General features: G+C 43.0%; 2 protein-coding genes across 3 annotated transcripts in view; one reads left to right on the forward strand and one right to left on the reverse strand.

Moving 5' to 3' along the window:
* The window catches only part of LOC135224639 (Fanconi anemia group J protein homolog), a 1,012,503-nt gene extending 994,995 nt beyond the window's left edge, over positions 1 to 17,508 (forward strand). The window contains exons 23-25 of one of the 2 annotated variants that reach the window (XR_010316791.1): positions 10,062 to 10,137; positions 16,383 to 16,635; positions 16,759 to 17,508. The gene's annotated coding sequence lies outside the window, so the exon portion shown is untranslated. Of the gene's footprint in view, positions 1 to 10,061; positions 10,138 to 16,382 lie in introns of both variants that reach the window. The other variant, XR_010316790.1, reaches the window with a different exon arrangement.
* The window catches only part of LOC135224867 (U2 snRNP-associated SURP motif-containing protein-like), a 59,360-nt gene continuing 50,196 nt past the window's right edge, over positions 17,492 to 26,655 (reverse strand). The window contains 6 exon segments of the mRNA XM_064264192.1: positions 17,492 to 18,199; positions 18,522 to 18,625; positions 18,952 to 19,105; positions 19,227 to 19,368; positions 20,583 to 20,715; positions 20,832 to 20,950. Coding sequence (XP_064120262.1) covers positions 18,079 to 18,199; positions 18,522 to 18,625; positions 18,952 to 19,105; positions 19,227 to 19,368; positions 20,583 to 20,715; positions 20,832 to 20,950 — 773 coding nt within the window. The 3' untranslated portion in view covers positions 17,492 to 18,078.

Here is a 26,655-nt window from a genome sequence, read left to right on the forward strand (position 1 = left end):
AACTGGCAGGTCAGTCACACGACGCTGAGGGCATTCTTGGTATACATGCCCCGTGACCTGGTATAGATGCCAAAAGTCCCCGGATCGCACAAGTTTAATTTTAATTCTCCGGTTTCCAGCTTGGCGCTAGTAAATCCTAATGTTAAGACCTGAGGTTTGTTAGTTATGAAAAATACAAATTAGTTACAAATTTGTCATTTTATTATAACGATATAATTTTTGTAAGAATAGGTTCAGGATGACAAGTATTAGGGAGAGGAAAATCTCAGCTGATTGCTTACCTTTAAAAGCTTAATGAAGTACAGTTCAGTTTTTTCCTTAGGGCCAGTAACCAATCTACCTTTGATTAAGCTCTTCTACTTATATCATCAAACCATATCTGGCCATTTGTCGCAAATTTAATGACCTTTCTAGGGACATGCCTTACTAAAATAGCCATCAGCATTACCTTTAACTTCTTCTTGGGAGCTGGATCAGATATAGATGGCATCTGAAATATTAAATGTCTGACAAGCTTCAATAAAGCAATCCGAATTGACTCTTATGTCTATCTCAGTGGCACAGTGATTGGAGGTGCCTATATACGTACTCAAGACCTTGGACATCACAATAGCTGGAACATCTGTGAATATGAGGTCTAATCTATTACCAGTAATGTACATGGTTTTCTCAATTAGCTGGACAAAATTGGAGGAATTTGAATGAAGCCTATTGCTGTGCTTTGTGTTGCAGTCTCCTTAAATAACAAATAAAGCTTTTGAGTCCTGTGAATGATCTATACCAATCTTCTCCAAGAGTCATATATATAGAATTGTCAAAATTGGGATTGCAGTAAACAGCAAAAATGTACATACATAGCTTGTAGAACTACTGGAAATCTGAAAATAAAATTTTTTTTTTGATGATATTTAGTTGTCCAGACTTAGTGTCCAGAGCCATACCTTGTGCATGTCGGATGTTATGACAAATAAAATCAGGACCTTCAAACACTGGGATTAGAAACTCAACTTTTGACGTGTTACTACTTCCAAGTGTCTCGGATAATATTATCAAATCTTGGTTATAGGGACAACTCTGGAGGTCAAGAAAATTTTACCTTAAGCACTGAATATTTGAGTAATCTGCAGTTTTTCTTACAGGGTTCAGCTCAATGTCTCCCACAAGAATTAAAATGAACAAAATAAAATCAGTAGCAAACCCAAAAAAGGGATTTTGACGAAGGAAAAATTTATTTCTGGACGAAGGTTCGTATCGCCCTGTGAAATAATCCTTAAGTTCATTATTTCTAAGGTAAATGAAGCTAACATATTTCCAGAGAAAAATAAATTCAGGAAGATGTCAGTATAACTGACTCGCTCACCCTAAATAAAAGAGGGCGTCGGTATGGTATCTGGGGCGAGTGAGACCACTACCTCGAACCTCTTGCCATTTAGAATTCTCCTACACCAAAATCCCCTTCCTGAGAGAGCCGATCCATAGGCAGGGACGGCAACTACTACTACTACGCCCCGCACCACGCCGACTGCCGCGCCTCTGGTGGTCATCCTTGTCGTTAGATGCCAATCTTGGGCTGTAGGGCGGGACACGGGGGGATTTCACTGGGCGACACGAACCCTCGCCCAGAAATAGATTTTTCCTTCGTCAAAATCCCTTTTCTGGGCTCAGTTCGTGTCGCTGCGTGAAATAGTACCAGAGAAATAGCACAAGATTGAAAAGAAAAAAGAAGGTCTCAATGAAACTAGGAAATAAAACAAACAAATATAATATTGAGAACTTACAAGTTATCATACAAAAAAGTTAACTTAACATAAATAGAGTGGACTTATAGTTAACTTAAAATTAAACTTATATTAGTATTGATAACTTATCTAGGATAGTGAGTTAAAAGGCTATATGTGGAATTACTCACTAGACAAAACTTACTCTCTAAAAGTTATAGTAAACAATATAGGTGTGCTACCCTAGCATAAAAATAAGGGGAGCACCACCAATGGACACTTCATAATTTACAATAATGTTGTGGGTGCCCCTAGCAAAAAAATAAGGGACACACCACCATAATCATAATCATAAGCAGCTAAGGCTAAAAGACTATATGGAGCATAACGTTAGGTTAAGTGAAATATTAGTTGAGGCAGGTAGAAAGGAGATCTGGATCTTCAACTACGACTACTGTGCAGTGTCAGGGGAAACTATGTTTCCCGCTGCCACTGCTGGAAATTTTAAAGATTCCAAGGACTTTAGATAGTGACGCTTAAAAACTGTCGGCGATTTCCAGCCAGTATATTTCTTTAAATCGTCAAAATTCATATGTTGGAAATAATTAATAGAGGTGGCTACTGCCCTGATATCATGGGCTTTTGGGAATGATTCAGGATTTGCTTGTTTAATGAAGTAAAGGATCTGCTGCCTGATACCTTTTACTGATATAGTGCCACCTTTTTCCCTTATAAAGAGAGGACCCGAGGATCTAGAGGATGTCCTAGACAGAAAGGTTCGTAAGGTCATCACTGGACAAAGAGAAGGGTCTTGGGGGAGAGGGATGACTTTCCAAGGGGCCCATCTCGCTAAAGGATCCTCATTTTTTGCTAGAAAACTACGATCCGGGGAAAGCAAAACTTCTCCTGAAGGGAGGAATTCTATGTGCCCCCGCATCTCTGGATAGAACCGACAGTTCTTAGATTCTGGCCCCCGAGGCCAAACTTAGCAAGAATAGCGTCTTTCTTAGTAGCATTATGAATGAACAAGAAGAGTTGTCAGTGTCTGAAGCCAGTTTGAGGACATCATTCAAGAACCATGATACTGAACTAGGCCTTTCAGAAGGTCTAAGTCTAGCACAAGCTTTGGGAATAGACGTAAAGTAAGAATCTGTCAAGTCTATTTGAAAACCCAGCTGAAAGATTTTCTTTAAAGCTGATTTATTAGTGGTAATTGTGCTAGCTGCTAATCCTTTTTCGAATAAGGATCTGAAGAAGGATATAGCTGAATTTACTGTCATGGTTGTGGTGTTTGTCTCCTTCAGGAAAGATGCTAACTTCTTAACAGCAGCATCATACTGTCTCAAAGTTGATTCCCTCTTATCTGATTCTAGGAAAAGAATATTCTGGGGATCGATATCTGCATCTTTTTTAGCTGCAAACTTCATGAAGTCCATAAAGTTAGGGTTTTGAGAATTCCTGAGGAAGCGAACACAGTCCTCATTTGTACTGACTGAGATAGTTTGGGATTGGGAATCCGTCGAGGTCGAAGACCCAATTCCAGAAGCAGAGGGTACCAGTTGCTCTTTGGCCAGTTCGGGGCTACTAGAGCTTCTTGTCCCTTGAAAGTCCTGAGTTTGTTCAGTACTTTCAATAGAAGATTCACTGGAGGAAAGATGTATATCTTCTTCCACTGATTACAATCTATGGACAAGGCGTCTGTGGCATATGCCAGAGGGTCCAGGTTGGGGGCCACATAGCAAGGAAGCTTGTGGTTCGCTTGGGAGGTGAAAAGATCTACTTGGAGACCCGGGACACTCCGGCGTATCCACTGGAACGACTTGTTGTCCAGGGACCACTCTGATTCTAGAGGAACTGATCGAGACAGGGCGTCTGCTATCACGTTCCTTACTCCCTCCAGGTGGGTGGAGGATAGATGCCATTTGTACTTGTTCGCTAGAGAGAAAATGGTTATCATGACTTGGTTCACATGTTTTGATTTGGATCCTCCTCTGGTGATGCAGTGTACAACTACTGCGCTGTCCAATACCAGTTTTATATGAGAATTCTTTGGTGGAAGGAGCCTCTTCAGAGTGAGAAAAACTGCCATAGCTTCCAGTACGTTTATGTGGAGCTGGCGGAACTGATGTGACCAAGTTCCCTGAACTTTTTTGAACTGAGAATATCCTCCCCACCCGCTTAGCGAGGCGTCTGTGTGGATAGTTAACGCCGGAGGAGGACATTGAAGAGGAACTGACTTGGACAGGTTCTTTGTCTTCGCCCATGGACGTAGATGATTGCGAAGGATTTGCGGGATTACTGACAACTTGCCTCGAGATTTGACATTTGCTCTTGAGCGCCAAACTCGATTTATGTCTTTCAGTCTTGCTTTCAGTAGGACGTCCGTCACTGAAGCAAACTGGAGAGAACCTAGGATCCTTTCCTGGTTTCTCCTTGATGCCTGTTTGTTCTTTAGGAATTGCCTTACTGACTTGGCTATTTCTTTCCTTTTGACTACCGGAATTGACAGATTGTGGGAGGATAAGTCCCATTGAATGCCTAGCCACTGAAAACGAGACTCCAGAGTGAGTCTGGACTTCGTTCTGTTTATTTGGAACCCTAGGTGTTCCAGGAATTGAATTACCTTTTTTGTGGCTTTGAGGCATTCCTCGACGGTTGATGCCCAAATCAGCCAATCGTCGAGGTACGCTACTACCATTATCTCTTGTGATCTCAGTTGTTGTACTACTACTTCCGCTATTTTCGTGAATACCCTGGGGGCTACATTCAGCCCGAAGGGCATCACTTTGAAAGAGAATGCCTGGTCTCCCAGCTTGAAGCCTAGATATGGACGAAAGTGTCTCGCGATTGGGATATGATAGTATGCGTCTGTAAGATCGATAGAGGTGGTGACGGCCCCACAGGGAAGTAAGGTCCGTACCTGCGAGATGGTCAGCATTTTGAACTTGTCGCAGCGAATGAATAAGTTTAGCTGGGACAAGTCTAAGATTATTCTTCTTTTTGATGAGCCTTTCTTTGGCACGCTGAATAAGCGTCCTTGAAACTTTAAATGCTTGACTCTCGACACTACTCCTTTCTGAAGGAGCTCCTCTGCGTAATCTGCCAATTCCTTTGATGGTAGCTGAAGGAATGACTTGGATGGAGGGGGACCTTTGATCCAACTCCAACCCAGCCCTTTGGACACAATGCTCTGTGCCCATTTGCTGAACCCCCATCTGTGCCGGAAGAGGAACAGCCTCCCTCCTACCCGGGAGATCTCACTGCTGTTGTGCGGGATGAGCTCCGCGTCCTCCACGGAAGTGCTTACCCCTGTTGGTAGCTCTTCCTGCGCCTCGTTGCCGAAAGGTACCTCTCGCCCTACTTCCCCTAGCAAACCTGTTGAAGGTTTGGAAAGTTTGGCTTTCAAACACCGGGTTGAATGCCGGGGAAACAGCGTAAGAAGTCGAGGGCTGACTCTGTGGGGACAGCAGGAGAATCGGTTGGTTCTGTCCTTTTGCTGCTGCCGATTGTCCTGGCTGAGCAACCAAAACAGCTTGAACGAATTGTTGTTGTTGCTGCTTCTGGTATGGCTGGAACCTCTTTGTTTTCTTCAGCTTTTTGCTAGAGGAGGAAGGTTTCTCCGGTTTCCTCTTAGCAGAGAGACCCCAACGAGCTCTGAGGCTCTGGTTAAGCCTCGTCGCCTCGTGTTGGACCTCATTAACTGCCGATTCTGGGAAGAGGTCCGCCCCCCAGATATTGGAGGAAAGCAACTTGTTCGGTTCATGCCGAATCGTTGCTTCCTGAAGGACGTGCTTCCGGCAGTTCCTTCTTGCCACTATAAACTCGTACAAGTCCGCTTGGACTGTTTGAGTTTGCGATTTGGCTAGGAGCTTAAAAAGAGGCTCCGTGCCATACGTCAAAGCAGCCACTACTGTCATAACCAGGGTGTTGAGCGTTCTGCCTAGCCTGGTTCTAGCCTCGAATTCTGCCTGAATGAGGTTATCTGGTAATCTGGGTAACCTCTCCCCGAACTGTTCCATGGCACAGTCCAGCTTGAGTGTACCTACCATAAAAGTGGCCGGTAGGTTCTCCCACAAATCACCGAAAGCAGGGAAGAGAGGAGACGTAGGGTCCGACTCCCTTAGCTGTGGAAGGGGTTCACATCCTTCATGCCCGCCTGCATTGTGATCTCTGCTATCTTTGTCGTGAAGGGGAGTGGTGCCTCCTCCTCTGTGGCAAAGATAGTAAACGGGCTCTTGTATGCTTGGAGTCTGGTATTAGTGCAGTCCCAGTCCTCCAAGCAATGCACCCATTCCCTCTGAGCCTGATCTCTGCTATATAGCACTGTTTCTTTAGGGATTTTATCTTCCCTATTTAAGGCTGTCTCCGTCAGCCTCGCAAAACCCATAAAAGGAGGCTGTAAGCCGGCTGGGTGGAACTCAAAGTCCTCGATCCTTCGAGTTCCACATTCCGGAATAGAGATCATGCCGTCCTTGTAGGGAGCATAAGCTGCTACCCTCCAAGGATTATTCATAGAGAAGGCAGGGAGGGTGTCATAGTCCGGCAGCTGGGCGAGACCAGCTCTGCTACCGGAGGGTCAGCCTGAGGTGCCTGGTTCAGGCCTGCCAGGCGATTCTCCTGGTCGGACATACGTTTAGTCAGGTTCTGGATGGATTGTCCCGACTGGTTAAGAGAGGTAGAGATTTGAGCAAACATCTGCTCGAATCTCGTACTGAGAGACCCGACCAAATCACCTACTTGCTGCATAACTCCTGCCGAAAATGCAGCAGGATCGAAGGTACCAGGTACCACGACCCCGGCAGGAGTCACCGGAGGAGTTCCGGCAGCAGCGGGAGAAGGTACAGGCTCAGCGGGAGCGCGGGCCTTCTCCTTAGAGAACTTGCCTCTTGACCCCTTGCAATGTGAAGACGAAGACGACTTCACTTTCTCTGCTCCAGGATGGGAAGCCGGAGGCTTACGGGAAGTAAAAGAAGACGACGCCTTTTTGGATGACGTCTTCTGAAGGGTCTTCTGCTCTTTGTGCCCCTTTACCTTGGGGGTCACAGATGCAGCAGGCGTACTAGTAGGGATCTCAGATCCCGTAAAGCCTTGAAAAGAGGAAGATGAAGGAACAGGAGAAGAAGATCCAGAGTCACCCAAGGGAAGCCCTTGGGCGCCCAACAAACCTACCTCAACTAATAGATCCTCTGCACCTACCGTCATTGGCTCCATATTCAAATCCAGTGTGGCTACTTCCGCCACGATGTCTTGGCCTCCTCCCTCGATCAAGGCTTGTTCCACTTGCTGTTGTATCGAGGCAATCGTCGGAGCTGCCACGGAGGGGTCCACATACCCCGTCGACTTCCCGCCTGGGAAGATCAGGACAGCCATCTTCTTGTCAAGTATATAGGGCTGTCCTTTGGGGGCGTTCTTCCCGAAGCCTCCCACCCAGGCCTTCAGGGTAGCCGACGCGACTTCCTTAACGGCGACAGCCTGGAAAAGAGGGTCATTGTAGTCCTTACAACGAAGCCCCGAGGACAGATCATTAACAAAAGTGAATATGACCATATGAAACTTAAAGTTAAGATATGTGACAGTATATATGTCATGAAAGGAACAAACCTGACACCGATATATACTTACTCCGTCCAAAAACTGGCTCACCAACTCGTAGCAAATGGTACAAGCCTCGTGATGCCAGACTATCAGCTCATTGTGGCGGGTAGCGCACGGAGCGTGAGTCCTGCAGACCTCATGCCCGCAGGGGTCCTGGAGGACGGCGTTACATCCCGCCTCCTGACAGTTAGTAGCCTGTAAGTGGAAAGATACATAAGTATCAACGTTATACACTCACAGGGCTACTGTGATACTCCGTTGCATGCCGGAGTAGTCTAAAATTATTGGGCATAATCCACCCCTGAACTCCTTGTGGAAGAAGGTCTATGACCTAAGTAGCTGGTTGGGAACTTCGGTGTACACCGGAGAGGAGAGTATGATCCAACCAGATGTTTCTATACACCCATAATGAGTTTTGAGGAGAAGTATACCACGCCGGAGAACGGGGGAGGATGCCCTATACTTAGACTAGGAAAAGTTATATTAATGTGGAGCGTGTAGCTCCGGCCTTACAATCCCCCCCCCCCCCCCGACAACTAGAGGAGCGCCCGGATAGCAAGCAAGTGCTCCGTAAGATAGAGAAAGCTTCTAGGACCAACTGAAATCGCACCACTCCGGTAGCCAGCTACCCCCCCCCCCCCCCCCGGATAGTGAGCAGGTGCTCCATCCGCTGGCGTAGGGGTAAAACATATGTGAGGAGGGAGAGAAATCAGACCCAAGGCACGCCGGAGAAGACCCAAAGCAACCGGAGGGAGGGGTGGCCAACCCCCAACCCCCGACCACGCCGGAGCTCCCAGAGAGCCCGAGGATAAAACATGCGGTCCACCAGTGCTCCCAGCTGTCCCAAACTCCCGTGACCCCCTTGGCGAGGGGGAGGGGGGAGAGGTGCTCGGGTGGTTGCCATAGCGACCGTAAGCTCGGGAGGGAGGGAAGGGGACTGGGACTAGGGCGACCAGAGGCATCACGCGATCGCGTGTGGACCAAGACGTGAAAATGCAACAAAACCGACTAGGTCAGCGACCACGTGAGCCCGAAAGTACCACGGGGCGATAATGCAACAAAACTGTGGAGAAAGATCTAATGCAACAAAACCACTTGGGAACTGGTCGCCCTAAATGCTAACCCAACATACAATATGACAAAGAAATCAAAACTTTTACATCGTAAGAAAGAGAGAGAGGGAAAACACGAGTGAGAGAGAAAGAGATGTCCAGGAGGAGTAGGCTAGTTCCGAAGAAACAGCCAACTACTCAAAAGCTAGCCTTAGCCGATACGTAGATGGAGGGCAATAGCCAGGATGCTGGACCAGGAAAAATAAATAATCACTCTAGCGCCTACACACCTAGACAAAGAGACATGCATGCATGAACGAGATCTAAGGTATAGGCTATGAAATCCCTACATACGATGTGAAAGATAATGGGAACTAGTGTAGCACGTGATAAAAACCCATGAAAGGTAAAAACTATGGAAGATGTCTCGGTATAGAGGACCGGGAAATCTAACCAAACACGGGGCGAGCCGATGGCCGCCATGCGCCAGACCAGGCGGCCGTATTTCGGACCTAAAAAACGGTAAATACGGGCCCCTGGCTGACCAAACTAAATCCAGACCTATCGGGTTACTTAACTTAGCTGCGGCGATAGCTGCGCGTTTCATGGTGAAGATAAATCCAAAGGAAATGGCACAAAACACAGAACAAAGGATGGCACGTGCTACCTAGTTCGGCTAACGAAAAGGATGACCACCAGAGGCGTGGCAGTCAGTGTGGTGCGGGGCGTGGTAGTAGTAGTTGCCGTCCCTGCCTATGGATCGGCTCTCTCAGGAAGGGGAATTTGGTGTAGGAGAATTCTAAATGGCAAGAGGTTCGTGGTAGCGGTCTCACTTGCCCCAGATACCATACCGACGCCCTCTTTTATTTAGGGTGAGCGAGTCAGTTATACTGACATCTTCCTGAATTTATTTTTCTCTGGTATATGTTAGCTTCATTTACCTTAGAAATAATGAACTTAAGGATTATTTCAGGCAGCGACACGAACTGAGCCCAGAAATAGACTTGTAACAACAGTGACATAAAAGCCAACAGAATTATTAACAATAATAATGCAATCAACAACAATAAAAGTATATACACTGTTTCCAAATTTGCACTGAGTTAAAAATAAACCTAATCATTTGTTATTGAAAAAATTACGGAAGCGACTAGTAGGTAAGGTGGAGCCAACACACCTTATAAGGCATATAAGAAACCTGCTATGTTTGCCAAAACAACGGGAGGTGGACAGTCGGGATGGATTTAGAAATTACAAAAGGGCTTTTGCTCTTTCATCAGCATATCCTACACACTTTTTGAAAAAACAGGAAAGTACTTATACCTGATTGTACCCTTAAGCAAGGGAACTCAAACCCATGGGAGGCCACAGTACAATGGCTACAATTCAGTCCAAGGTTGGAGAACAAGGTTTGTATTCAAAATCTCTTTGAAGGGTTGCCCACCGAGGCTGAGGGGTCCCTTCCACCCACTGGTTTGATTTCAGTGTCCTTTTCCTAGAAGAGTTCCCTGCCAAGGCTGAAGAGTGTAGGCATGGACCTTTTTAGTCAATGATGTTGGATGTAATTTCAAATTTAATTTAGAATTGTCTATTTACTCTTATTTGGCTCAAATTTGTGTTCCATTATGACCATAAGTTTATAATGGCCAGTTTTTTCATAATCTGTCTCATTTTCTCCTGTGAAATTCAATTACAGCCTGTGACATTTAACAAAGTGACCTGTCATTTCTTGAGGCATAGTTGGAAAATCCTGGACAAGGCTTGATATAAACGTAAGTTTTTGTAATTATGTCACTCTATAAATATAATTTATTTGTAAAGTTTATGAAATATGTTGTATTTTTCTTGGAAACTGGTGCTTTCTGTGTATTTGTCACCATGTGCATTTAATATATTGTCAGTGCTCAGGGTATCATCATTATCATTGCCAGTATTAACAGATTTTTCCTGTTACAAAACACAGGGTTTTGTTCACCTTCTCCTTTAATTCTTATTTACTTTAGGTTTTTTATATATTATTAAGCAGTTTCCTGTGTTTTTCTGGGTCACTAATGGTTTTGCTGCCTTTTTGAATAATTGCTCCCTCTTACCCTTTTTGTAATTTGTCCCAATCATCTCATGTCATTGAAGTCTGTCTGTTTACCAGCCTCTGAACACCACTTTTTTCTGCAACGTGCTCATTCATTGCATGATCTATCAAGTACAGTCCATCCATAAATATTTCTTGTTCATATGCAGAACAAACCTTCGGTCCCAATAGATAATCTTCTAGGGCCAGCTGGAAACCAGTTCAAAACAATTAAGGAAGTGGCATTTGGCAACTCGTGCATATACGAGGTTGAGGCTGGTCACTGAACCTTCAAAAAAATACCTCCATGTTTGAAATTGCTCATCTTTGCAGCATAGATTAGTATAGAAGCAAAGCACCTAGAAATCTTTGCTATTTTACTAGTTAGGTACTTGTACAGTATATACTGATAGCCTAGGTTAGATACTTGTACAGTATACACTGATAGCCTAGGTTAGATACTTGTACAGTATATACTGATTACCTGGCAGTTTCATTTACATTTCATCCAGGGTATTGGTGCTTTTTTATGCATCTTCAAGGCAGTATAAATGTTCAACTGATCATAATCAGTCACACTTGCCCTCATTTTGTGTATTTAAAATGCCATGCTTCATTTATATTTTGCAGTTTTTTGCATGTCATTTGTCACCTTGTGTTACATTTCACACACACACATCTCCCCTCAACACAACTCTTATATCAGCAACAAGGATGCTTTCATTACTGTATGCATTCTTTTGCTTCCTTTCCTATCACAAGTTTTTTTCTTTATTTTGGCTGACATTGATATTAATGATCTCCCATTCTACTCATATCTTATGGAAATTTTGACAACCTCTTACTCTGACTCTGCTTTTAAATTATAATACTCTGAGATGCCTCCCTTTGGACCCGTATTAAATTATAATACTTCAGATGCCTCCCTTTCTGTCCTCCTCTGCTTCCTCTATCACTGTGATAAACTTGATCATCAACCTTCATTACTTGGATGACTTGTAAATTAATTAGTGCTGATCCTTAATGGACACTAACATTCATCTAGATTTATATTAATTATTTAACTATGAATTCCTTTACCCTTTTCTTTCATTGTTGTTTTTGATAATATTCATTTAGTGGCTTAGGTCAGATGCAGTAATTATATGGCCATGATTCTTAGTCTAGGACTGCTGCATCCCACATTTAAAATGAGGCTAAGACTAGAGTACATTTATATGTAAAACATGACTTCATTGCTATCTATTATGTGTATAAAGTGTTTAAAATAATATTACACCAAACTAGTAAATGAAATTTAAATAATTTCTTTCTTGTGGAATAAGGTGTTACAACAGTCAGTTGGCATGTGATTCAAACATAAATTATTATAACAATAATTATATAATTTTAAATTGAGGTGCAGAATGTTGTAAATGAACTACTGGAAGACATAAGAATTGGTGTTGGTGATGTAAATGCAAGTTTGTAGGAAAAATTTAGGTGTGGCAGATGCAATGAGCAAGGAAGATCTGGGAAAGACTGAAAATGAAAATTAGGTAGTTTATTAGTTTTTTACATTGGAAGTTATCTTGTAATGAGGGGTATTCTACCAACTCAAGGACCTCTATGATAAATTCACTCTTGCATTTTCAAGAGAAAGAAAGAATACTGAGGATAGATGGATGTATGAGTTTTTGGGCAAAAGCCCACGCACTGGGGCCAAAGAAGCCATTCTGAGGACTGTTACGAGCTTTACACGAGTAGCTGTTGGCAGTGATCACAAACTTGTTACTATTGCTCTAAAGGTAAAATTATAAGCACAACAAATGACAGACTATCTAGATTTAATATGATAACTGCTATGAGATCTAGCTCTTAACCTATAGCCTTTTTTCATGATTTCTACTGCTCTACATCTTGCATGTACGTATCTACTGCTTTTATCGCAAAGTATTTATTCCATTTCATCACATATTCATAAGATGTCAGTACATTTGTGATCACATTTTTTTTTCCCAACCTCTTGGTACAACTTCTCACCAATTCCCCATTTGTAATGGAATCTTGGTTACGTATTTTCATTGTCTTCCATTTTCCACTAAAGTGGCTTCATTTACTTATCAGAAGATACTAGTTGATGTACTATTGGAGTTGTAAACTACCAACAGTTTAATTCTTTCTCCCCATTTCATTAATGCTACAACACAACTGCTATTACCAGTCTGTGAACACCTGCTCCACAGCAGAGTGTAACCTCTTGCTTATCAAAACAGAGTTGCCAACTCCCCTGCCTCCACCTTGTGCTTTTGTGATACAAATTTGGCTATGAAAGTGTATTTTGTAAAGAGAGCACTGGTGACACCATCTGTTGCAATTGCTAAAGTAGTTCACCCCCACACCTTTATTTGTGAAGATGACGATTGAGAATAATTTGCATTTTAATGCTGTATTGATGGGATTTGCAGTTTTTTAATTCAGTACTTTTCCTCTCTCCTGGTTTCTATCTCTGCAAATGTAGTATCCTCAAAATCAGCTATCTCAGTTCATGAGCCCATTTGGGTCTTAGCTAGTAAAGCAATACATTCCTCCATATAAGATAATTTCATGGCTTATATGCAAAGAACATAGGCAGTCCACTATGTATTTAATTAATTATTTTATTCTTCCTTATCATTCCTATAAGGCAGTTTAGGAAATTTTTGAGCAAGGGGATAAATGAAACCAGAGACCTGATAGGAGGTCAGGATAAGAGACAGAAGAGAACTGATTTTATGTTTAACTTCATGAAGGCCACAGGGGTTTGTTGCCACTCCTCCCTCCCCTTGCCAGAGTAAGTGTTACTGAGAAGCAGATTAGTTTATTGTAAAGGAATTAACCAAATAACTACAAACAGTATGGCTGCCACACTCACCTGCGTGACACCAGTTCCAGTGTATGACGTGTACGTATTCTTCAACCCGCCCATAGTAAGTAGAGAAAAAAAGAGAAAGGAGCCAGCCAACTCATTCATTCTCTCCCACACAATCATCTTTGGTAAGATACAAACTGCCTTGCTAGGGGGCTTGGATGAACTATACACAACTTGTTGGGCAGCCAACACCGGATCCAAGGAAAAAGTCCAAGGACCTGTGGGCAATGTCCTTCAGATAAAAAGAAGTGAACGTGGTCTGCCAAAGCCAGGAACCAGCATTCAAAACCCTATGAGCACAAGTTCTTCTTAAATGCCAGAAAGGAATTCACTCTTCTGATGTCATGTGCTTTATCCTGCACAGACTCTGACAAAGCCTCACCCAGTCAGAATGAAATGGTATTCTTTGACTTCCCTTATGGACCAGCCTGTGCTAATAAAAAGTCTACAACACATAGGCCTCAGGTGACTAGTACTTTTTAGATAGCAGCACAGAGCTCTGATGGGACAAAGCAATCACTCCTGCAGATTGCTGTACACTAACTCATTCAGGGAGGGAATTGAAAGAGTCAAATCTGTCATCATGCACCAAGGGATTTTGAGTCTTGGCTACGAATTCCGGGACAAATTCGAAGACCACAGAACCCCAACCCCTGGTGTGTTTAATGTTATAACTTGGGTCATGAAAATCCTGTCTGACAATCAACGTAGTGAATCGAATGGAGCTTGAGTGAGAATGCCCAGGACCAGAGTAAGATCCACATCAGTTCTCTTGATGAACAGGATTGTTTGAAACTCCTGAACAACATAGAGATTTCACATGATGAAGAGATGTCCATGCCCTTCAGGTGCAGGACCAACCCCCAAGGAAGCCCTGTAGCCTCTTGACAGTTCAGACTTCAATCTTCTGAGAAAGATTAGAAAATCCGCTATCCAGTGAACAAGTCTGAGTGGAGAGAAACCCCATCTATGACACCAATCACAGCAGACGGCCCACTTTCCCTAGTAAACCGCTGATGAAGACCACCTGAGATACCTGGACATCTGGTCCCCTGCTTTGCGAGAAAAGCCTCTCGATCGCAGGAGATACTAGTTTCCAGCCATGAAGTGATGGGAACCCCACCGACTGGTGGAACCTTTCCACATGAGGCTGTGCCATGAGGGAATTTCTCTCAGAACCATTGACAGAAGAGGCAGGTCTGATAATATTCTGCTTGTGGCCACAGATGCATCACCAAGGTCATCCTGATATTCATGGAATTCACTACTCTGTTCAGGACCCAACTGATCAGGCACAAGGTAGGGAAGGCATACACCTTGAGATTTTCCCAAGGATGCCGTAGAGCGTCCTCCACCAGAGCAAAAGGATCCAAGAGCACAGAGAAGACCTCAAGCTTCCTGTTGAAGCAAGTGGCAGAGGTCTAACATGGGTCTTCCCCCATAGTGAAACAGCCTGTCTGCTACATCCTGATGCAGAGACCACTCCATACCTAGGACCCGACTGACGACTTAGCTTGTTGGCCACCACATTCCTCCTGCCTGGAAATGTACCTGGCCCTGAGCTCCACGAGTTGTCAATCACCCACTGGTGCATCTTGACTGTCAACGAGTGGAGCTGGCGAGACACCAGCCAAATCAGCTTAGCAGGAGACGAGACTTTGTGTTAATACTGGTGCATTTTCAAGTTGAGTATGTTAAGGGCCATTAACAAAGATCAGCTTGAATTCAGTTTTTTTTTATTGTCATTTCAGTAAGTGTTTGCAAAGGTGGCAAGAATTGTGGTCAGCAGTTTCCCTCTTTTTCTAATAGTTCCAATTTAAACATTCATTATTACAGTTGAGTATGTAGTAAAATTAATTTGAACTACAGGGAACAAAGGTGAATACTTTCATGTTAGACCTTTCAACATGCACCAGTGTATGAAGATTTTGCTTTTCGAGATCATTAGTATGCTTGTTTTTTAAGACACTTTTGCACTCTTTACAGAGCAGGGCAACGTTGATAACATAGTTGCATAAGTCTTGCATTATGGCAGTTGTATAGGTGTTCCTATGAGCATACAATCCTTTTTTACATTATTTAGCATTGCAAAAGTTAGTAGCACTGTCATTGAATCTTGTTAACAACGTAGTAAACCAGGAATAGATGAGAGAGGTGTCCAGCCCCTCCCACTAAATACGATGTATATAGTGGCACTTGATTTTGCTGCCTTGCTTTTCAGATGTACTGACCATCATTCTTATCATGGAGGCTGGGAGTTTACTAGCGAGTATTTTGGCTTTTTCGCAGATTGTGCCCCTGGGTACGAATGAATTTGTGCCAGACTATGCCAACCATGATAATATATTCTCTTTGAGGGGCAGATGCAAATTGCAGTAAATGTGCCCTTTACTTTATTTTACCATTGCTTGTTATGAGTATGCTGGGCTGTTTTTCAGTATTTTACTTTTATTATATTGAAGATCATTTAAAAACATTTGCACTGAAGGAAAGAAGAGAATTATGTGAGGATGGAGGGAAAGACTGGAGTGATCCGTACTGAGCTGTACAACCCACGCTCCTCTCCCACCAAAATGACGGAAAGAGCCGACAATCACGACTGGTCCTGCAAGTAGACAGAGAGATCACAATCGTATGCCATTAAAATTTGTATTGAAGAATTGTGGGATTGTACGCCTATGCTAGGCAGCCGAAACCTAGCATAAAAACCTAGTTTTGTGTATCTTTCATTTTATCTTCGTACAAATTTTCTGGGAGTGTAGTAAAGTTTTAGTCATTCAGAATTTGTGTGTTTTGGGATGTAAGACATAGGGGTTCGTGTTGCAGACAAGGTTTTCATGCTAGGTATCGGCTGCATAGAGCATAGGCATACAATCCCACACTTCAACACAAATTTTAATGGCATACGATGTGATCTCCGTCTACTTGCAGGACCAGTCGTGATTGTCAGCTCTCTCCGTCATTTTGGTGGGAGAGGAGTGTGGGTTGTACAGCTCAGTACGGCTCGCTCCAGTCTTTCCCTCATCCTCACATAATTATCTTTCCTTCTTTCTTTACAGGCTCTTCAGTTGTCAGCCCTGCTTCTTGCCTGGAAGTCTGACAGCAGCAGTGTTTGTTCAGAACTTAGGAGCCCCTCTGCTTTGCTTCCCTGTGACAAAGATGCCACTTCAATAAGATTTGTTTGTGCTGTGATGAGAGAGAGACTTTGGAAGCAGTTAGTGCTGTCAGCAGTGTGTTCCTTGCTGTCCTCAAGAGCTCCTTGCTTGCTGACAATACAGCGTCGTCATGCAGGGATACCAACCTTACAAACTGGTGTATATTCAGTCTCCCTATGATGTTCGACTTGGTACTCTTTTGTCATATATAATTGAATTGTAGTACTGTTGTTTCAACATTTTTCCACCCTACACACAATGTTCTCTCTCTCTATATCAGTAATCTGCAGTTTGATGTTGTGGCTTCTGCTGACTGCATAGTTTGACACTGCTGCGTTCGACTGAGAGGCTCAACTGCCATCTTCGCTGTTACCAAGACCTTTGACTTGGGCTACCAGTCCAAATGCCGTGGCAGAACTGTCATCATCATCCATGACGCCGTCGCTGTTGGGTGTCAACCCATCAAAGGTGTTCTTCCAAGAGTTGGTTGATTTGATGGACTCTTTGTGTTATTGGTAGGAGGTATCCCAGTTTCAAGCAGGAGACATTGTAGGGCAAGACCTCCATCACCCTTTCTCCCTCCCCTCCCGTTTGAGAATGAGCCTTATGGCGTCCTCTGAAAGTGAGACAAGTGTTTCCCCATCTTCCCAGCAAGGATGGGACTCTCCCCTCCAAGTATGAGAACATTTTGCAGTCCGTGTGGTGTCTTCCGAGAGTGTGTGTGTTTCTCCATCTTCCCAGCATGGATGCGATCTCCCCTGAAGTACATGAAGGTGTTCCAGTCCATTTGGCATATTCTGAATGTGTGAAAGGCATTTCAACATCTTAGCACAGACAGGACTCTCCCTTTCAAAACTGGCCAACAGTGCACGGTAAAATTAAGTTTATTAAATCTTACCTACTTGTGTAAATGAGTGCTAAAAAAAAATTATTTATATTTTCACTGCTATGGATGTTCCCTATCTTGTAGGAAATTAAATTGGAAGGCAAGGTCTTTAAAATAAAAAACAATATTGAAATACTATACATTTTTGTAAAAATAACATTGGTTTAGAGCAAGACTTGTAAGATAATTTTTTTTACATTTTTCCATAGAGTAAAAAAAAAAAACTAAAGGTACACAGTACCTTCTTCATATTCAAAGTATTTTTTGTACAGCACCTGTCAATAAAAACACAGAAGCCCACACAATTCTGGTATTATCCAATGACTAACAATCAGGTGGCAGGAATAACTGATAACAAATACACTATCTCAGGATGACAAAGGCTGCACATAAATTAACCATAATTTTAATTCTGTTGATTTCTCGGGATACGTTAAAGGAGAGAAGGGGAAAGGACACCTGGGAAGCAATACCACAGTCTCCCACGTTGACAAAAAACAACAAAGCTTCCTCAGTGCAAACAACCTTTGGAGTTTTTATTAATTTATATTTTTAACCAACCACGAATCACGTAAGATTTTATTGAAGTTTGTACTTTAAATGTCACTGGTAAAAATATTTCTATAACTTCAGAGTTTTCAGACCCCAATTTTGCTGGCGCTAATTTTGGTTGGTTTGTCCATTTTTAAAAAGTCAATACCCAACTTTAAACTACTAATGTCTACTTTTTTTCTTATGTTTACGAGATGGAGAACGTGAATGGGATCTTCTTTTTCGTGGAGACCTAGACCTACGTTTACGAGATGGCGATCTTGAATGCGTACGATGGCGAGACCTGCGAACATGGAGAGAAGATAAATTTTATAGTACAATTTCACTGGCAGAAAATGGCACAAGCATTGGGGGCCCTATGACTTCCAGGGCTGAAAGGGAAATTTAAAGGTGTAACAAGAGGAAAACCTCGCAGCTGCATATTTATAAAAACTGTTAGAAGAATGGAAACAGAAAGATGTACCACAATGAATATGAACTGAGGAACTTGCAAGAGAAATGAAAGAAGTACCACCTATGGAATGATGGTATGGTGCAAACAACCCATATTATTACCTACTGTTGGTGCACTGACATGACTTAGTCAAAGCTTCATCAATACTCACTTGTGTGGTGATCTTGAACGTTTTGTTGGCCGTCTTTCTTCAGGCGTTGAACTCCTGCTCCTATGACGATGGTGCCTTCTTTCACTACCCTCCTCTCTCTCTATCTGCAAAAAAACATGACCCACTTTTACTTAAAACATTTTAAAGACCATTAATCGAATGGAACCATTCCTATAAATCTGAGCAACATACACAAGAGGAGGGATAATGCTTCAAAGGCTATGAAACTCTTGCATCCATCTAACTGAAGTTACTACCAAAGAACATCTGTTGTTTTAAACTAAAAATTTTCAATACGTACAAAAAATAACACTATTTTTTGGCGTAACTAGAATAAGTAAAAAAAAAATCTTTAAACATGAGGAAAATCAAGAAATTACTAAGGTTTTAAGAAAATAAAATGTAATAAGGCTTTTCTAAATTTATTTACCTTTTTCATCATTTTATGACGATAATGCGCAACCTGTCGGTGAATAGAATACCCACTTTTCAGAGATCTTAAACCTTGCTCTAATTCATCCTGATACTGCAAAACTCTAATTTCTACTTCCCGTAACTTTGCACGACGTTCCTCACTTACATCCCTGGAAGTAAAGAAACATTTTATCACACCAATCATATAAAACTTCATGTAAATTAAAACTTCCATTTATTGGTAATATCCATTTAAAACTTCAAGTTCAAAACTTTGAAAAATCTTATTACCCCTGTAATCTATCAAATCCTCTTGAGTCTTCAGAATACTCCGATGTGTTGTCTTGTGACTGAGAATCGTCTTCCGAAGAGTCTCTTCTCTTTCTCTTGTAATCATCATAAACTAGGGGAATACCATCAAGGTCATCATCATCTGTGAAAGAGTCATGTGAATTTCTAAACCCAACAAAAACCTGTACTATTCTATATGAAACTCTGTATCTTAAATATTTGTGCACAAAGAATCTAGAAATTATTTATCTTAAATATTAAAAAATTCCACAAAGAATCTAGAAATGATGCAAACTTTGAAAATTATTACATATTCAAACCACAATACAGAAATACAATAAAAAATGAATTTTATATCCATAAATTTTTTTTACCTAATCCTATTACTCATATAATGCCTAATTTTGTGGTCTTCAATGTTCCTACACTCTTACAGTGGTTTATCTAACAGGTAAAGAAAAAGACTAGTAGTAGCAGCACATGTCCCACCTGGACCCTCTGGTAACCATCAACCTCCTTACTCACTTTCTGTGTAGTCAGGAAATGAGACCACAAGATCAGTTAAGGTATACGAGTATATGTATATGATTGATGGGGTTTTATGAATTATCTAGTTATAAAAACATATACTTTTTCACAATGAAATTTGTAATATTTAATAAGATATACTTAAGTCAGAGGTCACTGTATACCCCCAAAATGTTAGTAACCCTGCAGGATTCAGAAGACCCCAAGGTGATTAGTGTGAATTGAGTTCAACAGCTAACATGGTTCATTAAGGGTGATGAAGAACCTTTTTGAGTATTAAAAGCTAGGGTCAGTGACTGAAGAATTAAACACACACAACCTTCGCATAAGACAAAATGTTAAAAATATATATCACTTCTAGGAAGCTAACAATGAATAAATGAAGAAATAAAAGTTAGGAAGATGATGATTCTCTAAAACCTGCCCTCAAGGTAGAATTTGGCCCACCACAAACACAAGTCCCACAAAAACACAGTTGTACTTAAATCTGATTAACAAAGACTTTAAGTACGACCCACCTTAGACAGTAAGAGACAACATAGTACAGTACCAGCATACAAGTGTATGGACAATACTAACTTTACATGCAATTTTCTCGGTTCATTTGTTGGTTGCCATACAAACTACAACTTCTGTAAGTCATAGGTATGTCCCTCTGTTTACTCCCTCTCTCAAGCATTGCATGGATATTTTATAATAAATGTGGTTAACCCCATCCAAATCCTACTGGTTTTCATAAATTAAAAGCTTGTTTTCAACACTGGGGACTAATGACATCTAATAAATCCCCAGAATTACAGACTTACCGTCACATGAAAATATACTTACCATGACTATTTTGGTTCATGTGTGTTACTGATCCCGAACGGTCATAGACTGGGGTACTATCAGAGCCATTTGTGGCGGCATCATCTCCACTCTGATTGGCTTCAATTACTTCCCACTTTGAAGTTGTAACGGCCTGTAAGGAAGTAAATATAGACTAATTAACATTTCTAAAAATGAACAATGCCAGAAAATATAGTCAAATAAAGGAGAGGTTACCTAAATTATTCTTCAATAAGTCAAACACATTACCTGAGCTTGTACACGCTTTGGGCTAACACTTTCCCATTTTGAGGAGACAAACCCAGGAGCTGGTCCATTGTTCATCATCCCTCCATCCTTCAATGGAACACCATCTACATCTTCATCCACTGAGATACAAAAGGAGAGAAAACGCTTAGACAATGATTTTTGTAAGCATGTGCAATAAAAAATTCCTAGCTACAAAAACAACATGGAAATACTGTTTGCTCTATAACACTTCCCTTCCATGTATGTATCTTTCTAACACTGCAATTTTAAAGCTTGCATACAAATAAAGGGAACACATACAACAAAGAAACAAGTGCAGATATGGAAAAGGGAACCATAAGTCTCCCTTAGATAATTCTTCTCATCAAATGGTTAAATGTCCTGTCAGTCATAGGCAAGGTTGAAGAAGCTGAATAGCTATACCAATTATAAATGCTTAAAATACCAATTATAAATGCTTAAGTTCATTCAGTTTTGCAAGTTTTCCAGTCCTTAATGCACTTCAACTAGAAATATGTTTCACAAAAGAAGTAGCATAACTAGAAGAGCCTGCAGTGCACTGTTTGCCATATGTATTATTCATTCTTCTCTGCCAATCCATATCTGGGAAGAGGAGAATGAGGATCAAGATAATTGAACCTGTATGATAGCTTTATTTCAAAGACATCATTTGCCTTTAAAACAAAGCTGAGGCATGAAGACAGCAGATATGTTAAAAAAATATATAGACTGTCAATCAAAGTAAAATAGCATGGTACACTTCAAGCCAAAAGGGAGCCATGGAAACTAACACAAGTGTCATCTTGAGAATGTCTCACTCCAGACACTCACAAGAAAAATGTGAGAAGGCCTGAAAATTAGGCAAATGCATGACTAGAGAATTATCACGGGGCAGACAAGGGCAACTTAAGACTCTTCAATAAATTTTAATTAATTTTCCAAGAAAGGCATCCAAAGTCAGGAAAACACATGGAAATTTACTGGAAGAAAGTCACCCGTGAACTCCTGACCATAGCGAATATAGGAACCAACGATATCTTAGCACAAGCCCTTACTATATTAAGACATCCCAAGCACAGTTTGACTCAAGGCATGACCGACACCTCATAATACCGGAAGCACAGAATTCACACCAATGAGCAAAGGAGCTTCACCTTATCCTCCCGAGACCACAGACACAGATAGGTGCACAGAAATGAGTAAGGCCACAGTCTTTCCAGTGACTCAAAAGTCACAAAAGTGGAGTAAAAAAAAAGACTGGCTGCCCCATTAAAACCCCAGTCACAACAATTCACCAGAATACTTCACGAAGAGGGGAGTGTCTGTGTCTTTGACACAGACTGAAGTGCTAGGAACATCACTGGTATGAAAATGGCAATAATAATAAAAAAATTACTTCAGTAGTTTCCGTGCAACCGGAGTCAATAAAGACTACAAAAAGCACTGCCACAGCAAGGGACCTCCCAAGGACCTCTTTCACACTACATCAAAGTGCACAGGGAAGGGAACAACTGCATGAGCAACACACTGCCAACCTCCACATTACCAGTTACAAATTACCCTACTAGAGAATAAGAAAACAATAAACCTTTCAAAATGACAATTTGTCGAAAATTGCATTTTTCCTAACTATACAAACCTGAGGTCCTTTAACAATAGGAAGTAGCTAGCGGCAGCTGGAACGGTCGTAAGCTTCGAACAAGGGGGAGAACGGTAGTTAACTGCTTGTCCGACAGTCGCGCGGGACTGGGAGGTAAACAAATCACTTTTGCTTTGGCCATGCAAAATACGCAGAGTGAGGGGTGGCAGTGAGGAGGACTCTATGTAAAGGACTCAGGTTGTATAGTTAGGAAAAATGCAATTTTCGACAAATTGTCATTTGTTCCGATACGTAATACAAACCATCGGTCCTTTAACAATAGGAAGACTCACTTCTTGGTGGGAGGAATCTGAGTCTTTTGATGAACAGACTGGTGTTCGCCCATCCCTGGAATGTCTCCCTGGTCGTAAGAGCGAGGGAGGGATCCAAGCCTCTGTCCGATTGATCGGGGTGTGCACCGCAGGATCAATGGTCAGACCTCTGGGCCGAGTACTAAGAGAGAGGCAAGCGTATCTCTTCGTACCAGCAAGCAAGAACTTGTTCCTGTTTGCAAGAGGCAACATAAAGTATGGGTTGTCTCAAGCTGGCATCCACTTCCTCCCCCTTGTTGGAGGAAGTGGTGGATATACGCTCCTATCCCTAGTGAAAGGGATAGGATGGGGCTCTGTTGAGTAGCTCACCTGCATCTTGTCCTTATCCAGCAGAGTGACGACCGTGTCCCTCTAACCACAGGTAGAGGGGAAGAAAAAGATGGGAAGAGGAGCCAGTCACACTCTCATTCACTCATCCATTCTTACGGTCACACCAGGACTCGATGCTGTTCAGCCTGCGAGGGTCTGGGTTCGCTACACAACGTGTTGAGCAGCCCACCACGGGTCCTAAGGAAAAGATCCAAGGACCTGTGGGCAATATCCCGAAGGTAGAAGGAAGGGCATGTGGTCTGGTTGGACCAGACCCCTGCCTTCAGTACCTGCGCCACGGAGAAGTTCTTGCGGACAAGGCAGCATCTCCTTCGCATCGAAGGCGGTGAAGTCCATTAGGGAGGGGATTGTGAACGACTCGAACCAATCGTCAGGGACCGAAGGGTTCTGAGTCTTCGCTACGAAGGTTCGGTACGAAAATCGAGCGTCACGGATCCCCATCCCCTAGATGCTTGACTTCGCAGGAGAAGTCATGCAGTTCCTCAGAGGAAAAGAAGGAAATAGTCGCATGACCTATCCCTCTTCTCTACTTCGGTGATGTCCAGTACCCATACTGGTCTGTCCGTTTGCCACGAAGTCTCTCGCATCCTCCTATCCCCATGCAGCGAAGTTCTCGGTAGTGGATAGGCCACCGCCACTCGATGGTGGGTGTCGATGGTATGGGTACTGTGACAAGCTATTAAAACGAAGTAATGATTGCTCTGTAACAACCGAACTAAGTCAACAGCGTAGTTCGTAACTGACTCGGGCGCTCTGACAGCTGCCGACTGACTGCTTCGTTCGGAGAAGGCTAAGTGTCCAAAGCATCCGAGTAAGTTCACGTGACCTTCGCCTTTAAAGGGTTATGCCGAGAGACCAAACAAATAATGTATTTGTTTGTCACCAATGCCGGACAGCGAGGTGATGATTCTCTTAAGGCATGTGCCCAACAGGCGAAAGTCAATTGCCTTCTAGAGACCGAGGTCCCTGAAGGCAAAACATCTCATGGTTGTTGAATCTCAGCTAAGGAGAAACAACACTATGTACCGTTGAAGACGAAGGTAGATATTGAATGCAACCTACGTCTTCACAGACGAATCGAGAGAAGGATTCTCAAGATTCATAACCTGTGCTTACAAATGACTGAAAACGCTAACCGCTATTTCATTGCTGTCCGGTGAGAAAGTCCGTAGTTTTGCCAATAGAAGCGGGGCCGTTTTCTTCAGTAATGAAAACACATTGGGAAAGCCGCCTGAAGAATTGCTTCTACATGGGCTGAACATTTGGAAGTAGAGCTGTCAGGTCGGAGAGTAGGGCGATGTCTTCTGACACATCTCGTAATTCGGGTTGAACAATGAACAATTGTACACCTACGAATACGAGCTATATTGAAGACTCGATGTCTGCAAAATCATTCGCATTATCGCAGTGCGATGCAGCGGGAGACTTGTACAGACTTCTGTTACCGTGCGGTAAACAGAAAGATGAGAGTCCAAGAGATATCTCTGTTGAAAATTCTCGCAATGTCGAAGGCGATGGAATCTAGCGTCACAGCAGTAGATGGTCCTTCATTATTGCGAGAATCCCCGTTAATCAGAGACCTAAGTCCATGATTGTTGGGCAGAGATACGGTTCGGTAGTCAATCAAAGCAGGCAGAGAGTAGACATAACTGACACCGTGCATCTCGGAGGCCCAGCTGATACTGAGCTGCTATCAGGCAGTTCAATACGCAGTAGTTGAGCCTGAGCTCTCGCTGACTCGTCATCCTGAGTTGCCAGGTAATCCATTATTCCACGAAGGAATGCGTTCGGCTAGAACTACCGAGCATAAAAGATATGCTCGAGCAATTATATTTAGGCGAAACGAATTTCGGTAAATATAAAAGTTGAAATGGTGTTGTCGTGACAAAACCATAAGTATATAAAATTGAAACTGAAAACTCCTGGATGTTGCAGGCAACCCTGAGTTTGCAGTTCAATTAGAATACTTCTCTTCTAAGTCGCAATCCGTAGATAAACTAGGATATGCGCCTACCCCTCGACAATTCAACTGCTTAGTAGAATCATGTCGCGAGGTTAATATACGTAGTATATTTGTAGGATTCTAACAACGATCTCCATCCTAAATTCTTTCCTTCAAGAAAACAAAATAAGGATTGGAGATCGACCACCTTCGATCTCTATCAAAAGAGAGAGAGTGAAGGAGAAGTCTTCCTCGAAGGAAAGCTTCAATGGTGAACAGAATACTAAGACGATAGTTCAAGCCAAACTGGATATTCCCGTCCGATCTTCTCTATTCCAGGTTGGTCGCCTACTGTGAGATAGTTTCTTTCAGCAGCAGTCTTCTCCTCCCAATGCTAGAAATTCCAGGAATTCGAGCAATAGGCGAGGTTTCCCGATTTATCGTGTAACATATCGGGGATTCTCGTCTCGCTCACTTTGGACCGTAGTCTCGCCTAAGTGTTTGGAGATCGTAAAAAACTCGAACACTCTTGAATGCGCTAGAAATTCCGTAGAATTCTAAGCAGTCTGCGAAACCCCCACCGAATTCGTCAAACGATATCGGCTGGTGGTCCTCTCGATTCCCGTAGAAATCGAGAATGGGGCAGGATCCCTCCTCAACGACCGGGGCTTACGTCAGGTAGGACCCGAAGGTCCCCCCGGTAGCGGAGTCCCGAACGTGGGATCCTACAGAGAAATCTCTGTAGGATCCCTCCCCTTTCCCTCGTAGCCGTAAGGAGAGATGGGAATTGGAAGAGAATTGATACTCGCATCGCCTTCCCAGTGGAACTAGCAGTTGGAGAAGAGTAGGAGCAGCCATCGCCTTGCGGCGATGGCCTCTCAGAGTCTGGGAAAACGTATCGTCAGGAGAAAACGTTTTCCCGCGGAGGGTTACGAACTCTCACTGTAGGTAAGGGTCTGCCGCCACTGTGAACGTCGTCTGGGTGGGGCTGATCGACACCTTGACAGGAGAGAGCCGATACCGTCCTCCGACTCATTCCAGTCCTCGTCGAGGTCGAAACCTCTCAGGAGGACCGAAGGAGTATTTAAATACGGTGTCCGAAGACACGTAGAAACGCCGCTGTCGCAGTAGAGGAGGTGGAAGTAGCTTGATCGACCGGCCAGAACTGAGAGAGCCTTCTTGTCCGGAGACGAGAGACTCTGGTTCGAGACAGATCGGCAAGCTCCGATCGCGGCAGACCCACCGTCGGTTTGGGTTCCCTCTCGAAGCCCCAAAACGACTCGAGCAGAGACGTAGGCTCTGCTGGTGGGAGCGGCAATCCTTCCGCAAGGTCATTATGCTGACGAATCAGCTTAATGACTTCTGCAAATTCCTCTGTATCTCGGGAGTAACCGCGTCTTGCGGAGTAGGACCGTCCAGTCCCTCCAGCAAGAACAGATCCCGAGATACTCCTTCCTTGAGAAGGAGGAACAGCGGCAGACCCCTGACGGTCTCCTCAGCTACTTGCGCGTATGTCCTGGTCGGTCCTAGAACCGTGCCTGGTCCATACGGCGTCATAGCGGGATCGCGAGCGGTGCACCT

This window comes from Macrobrachium nipponense, chromosome 12 (genome assembly GCF_015104395.2).
Source record: "Macrobrachium nipponense isolate FS-2020 chromosome 12, ASM1510439v2, whole genome shotgun sequence".
In the NCBI taxonomy this organism is placed as follows: domain Eukaryota; kingdom Metazoa; phylum Arthropoda; class Malacostraca; order Decapoda; family Palaemonidae; genus Macrobrachium; species Macrobrachium nipponense.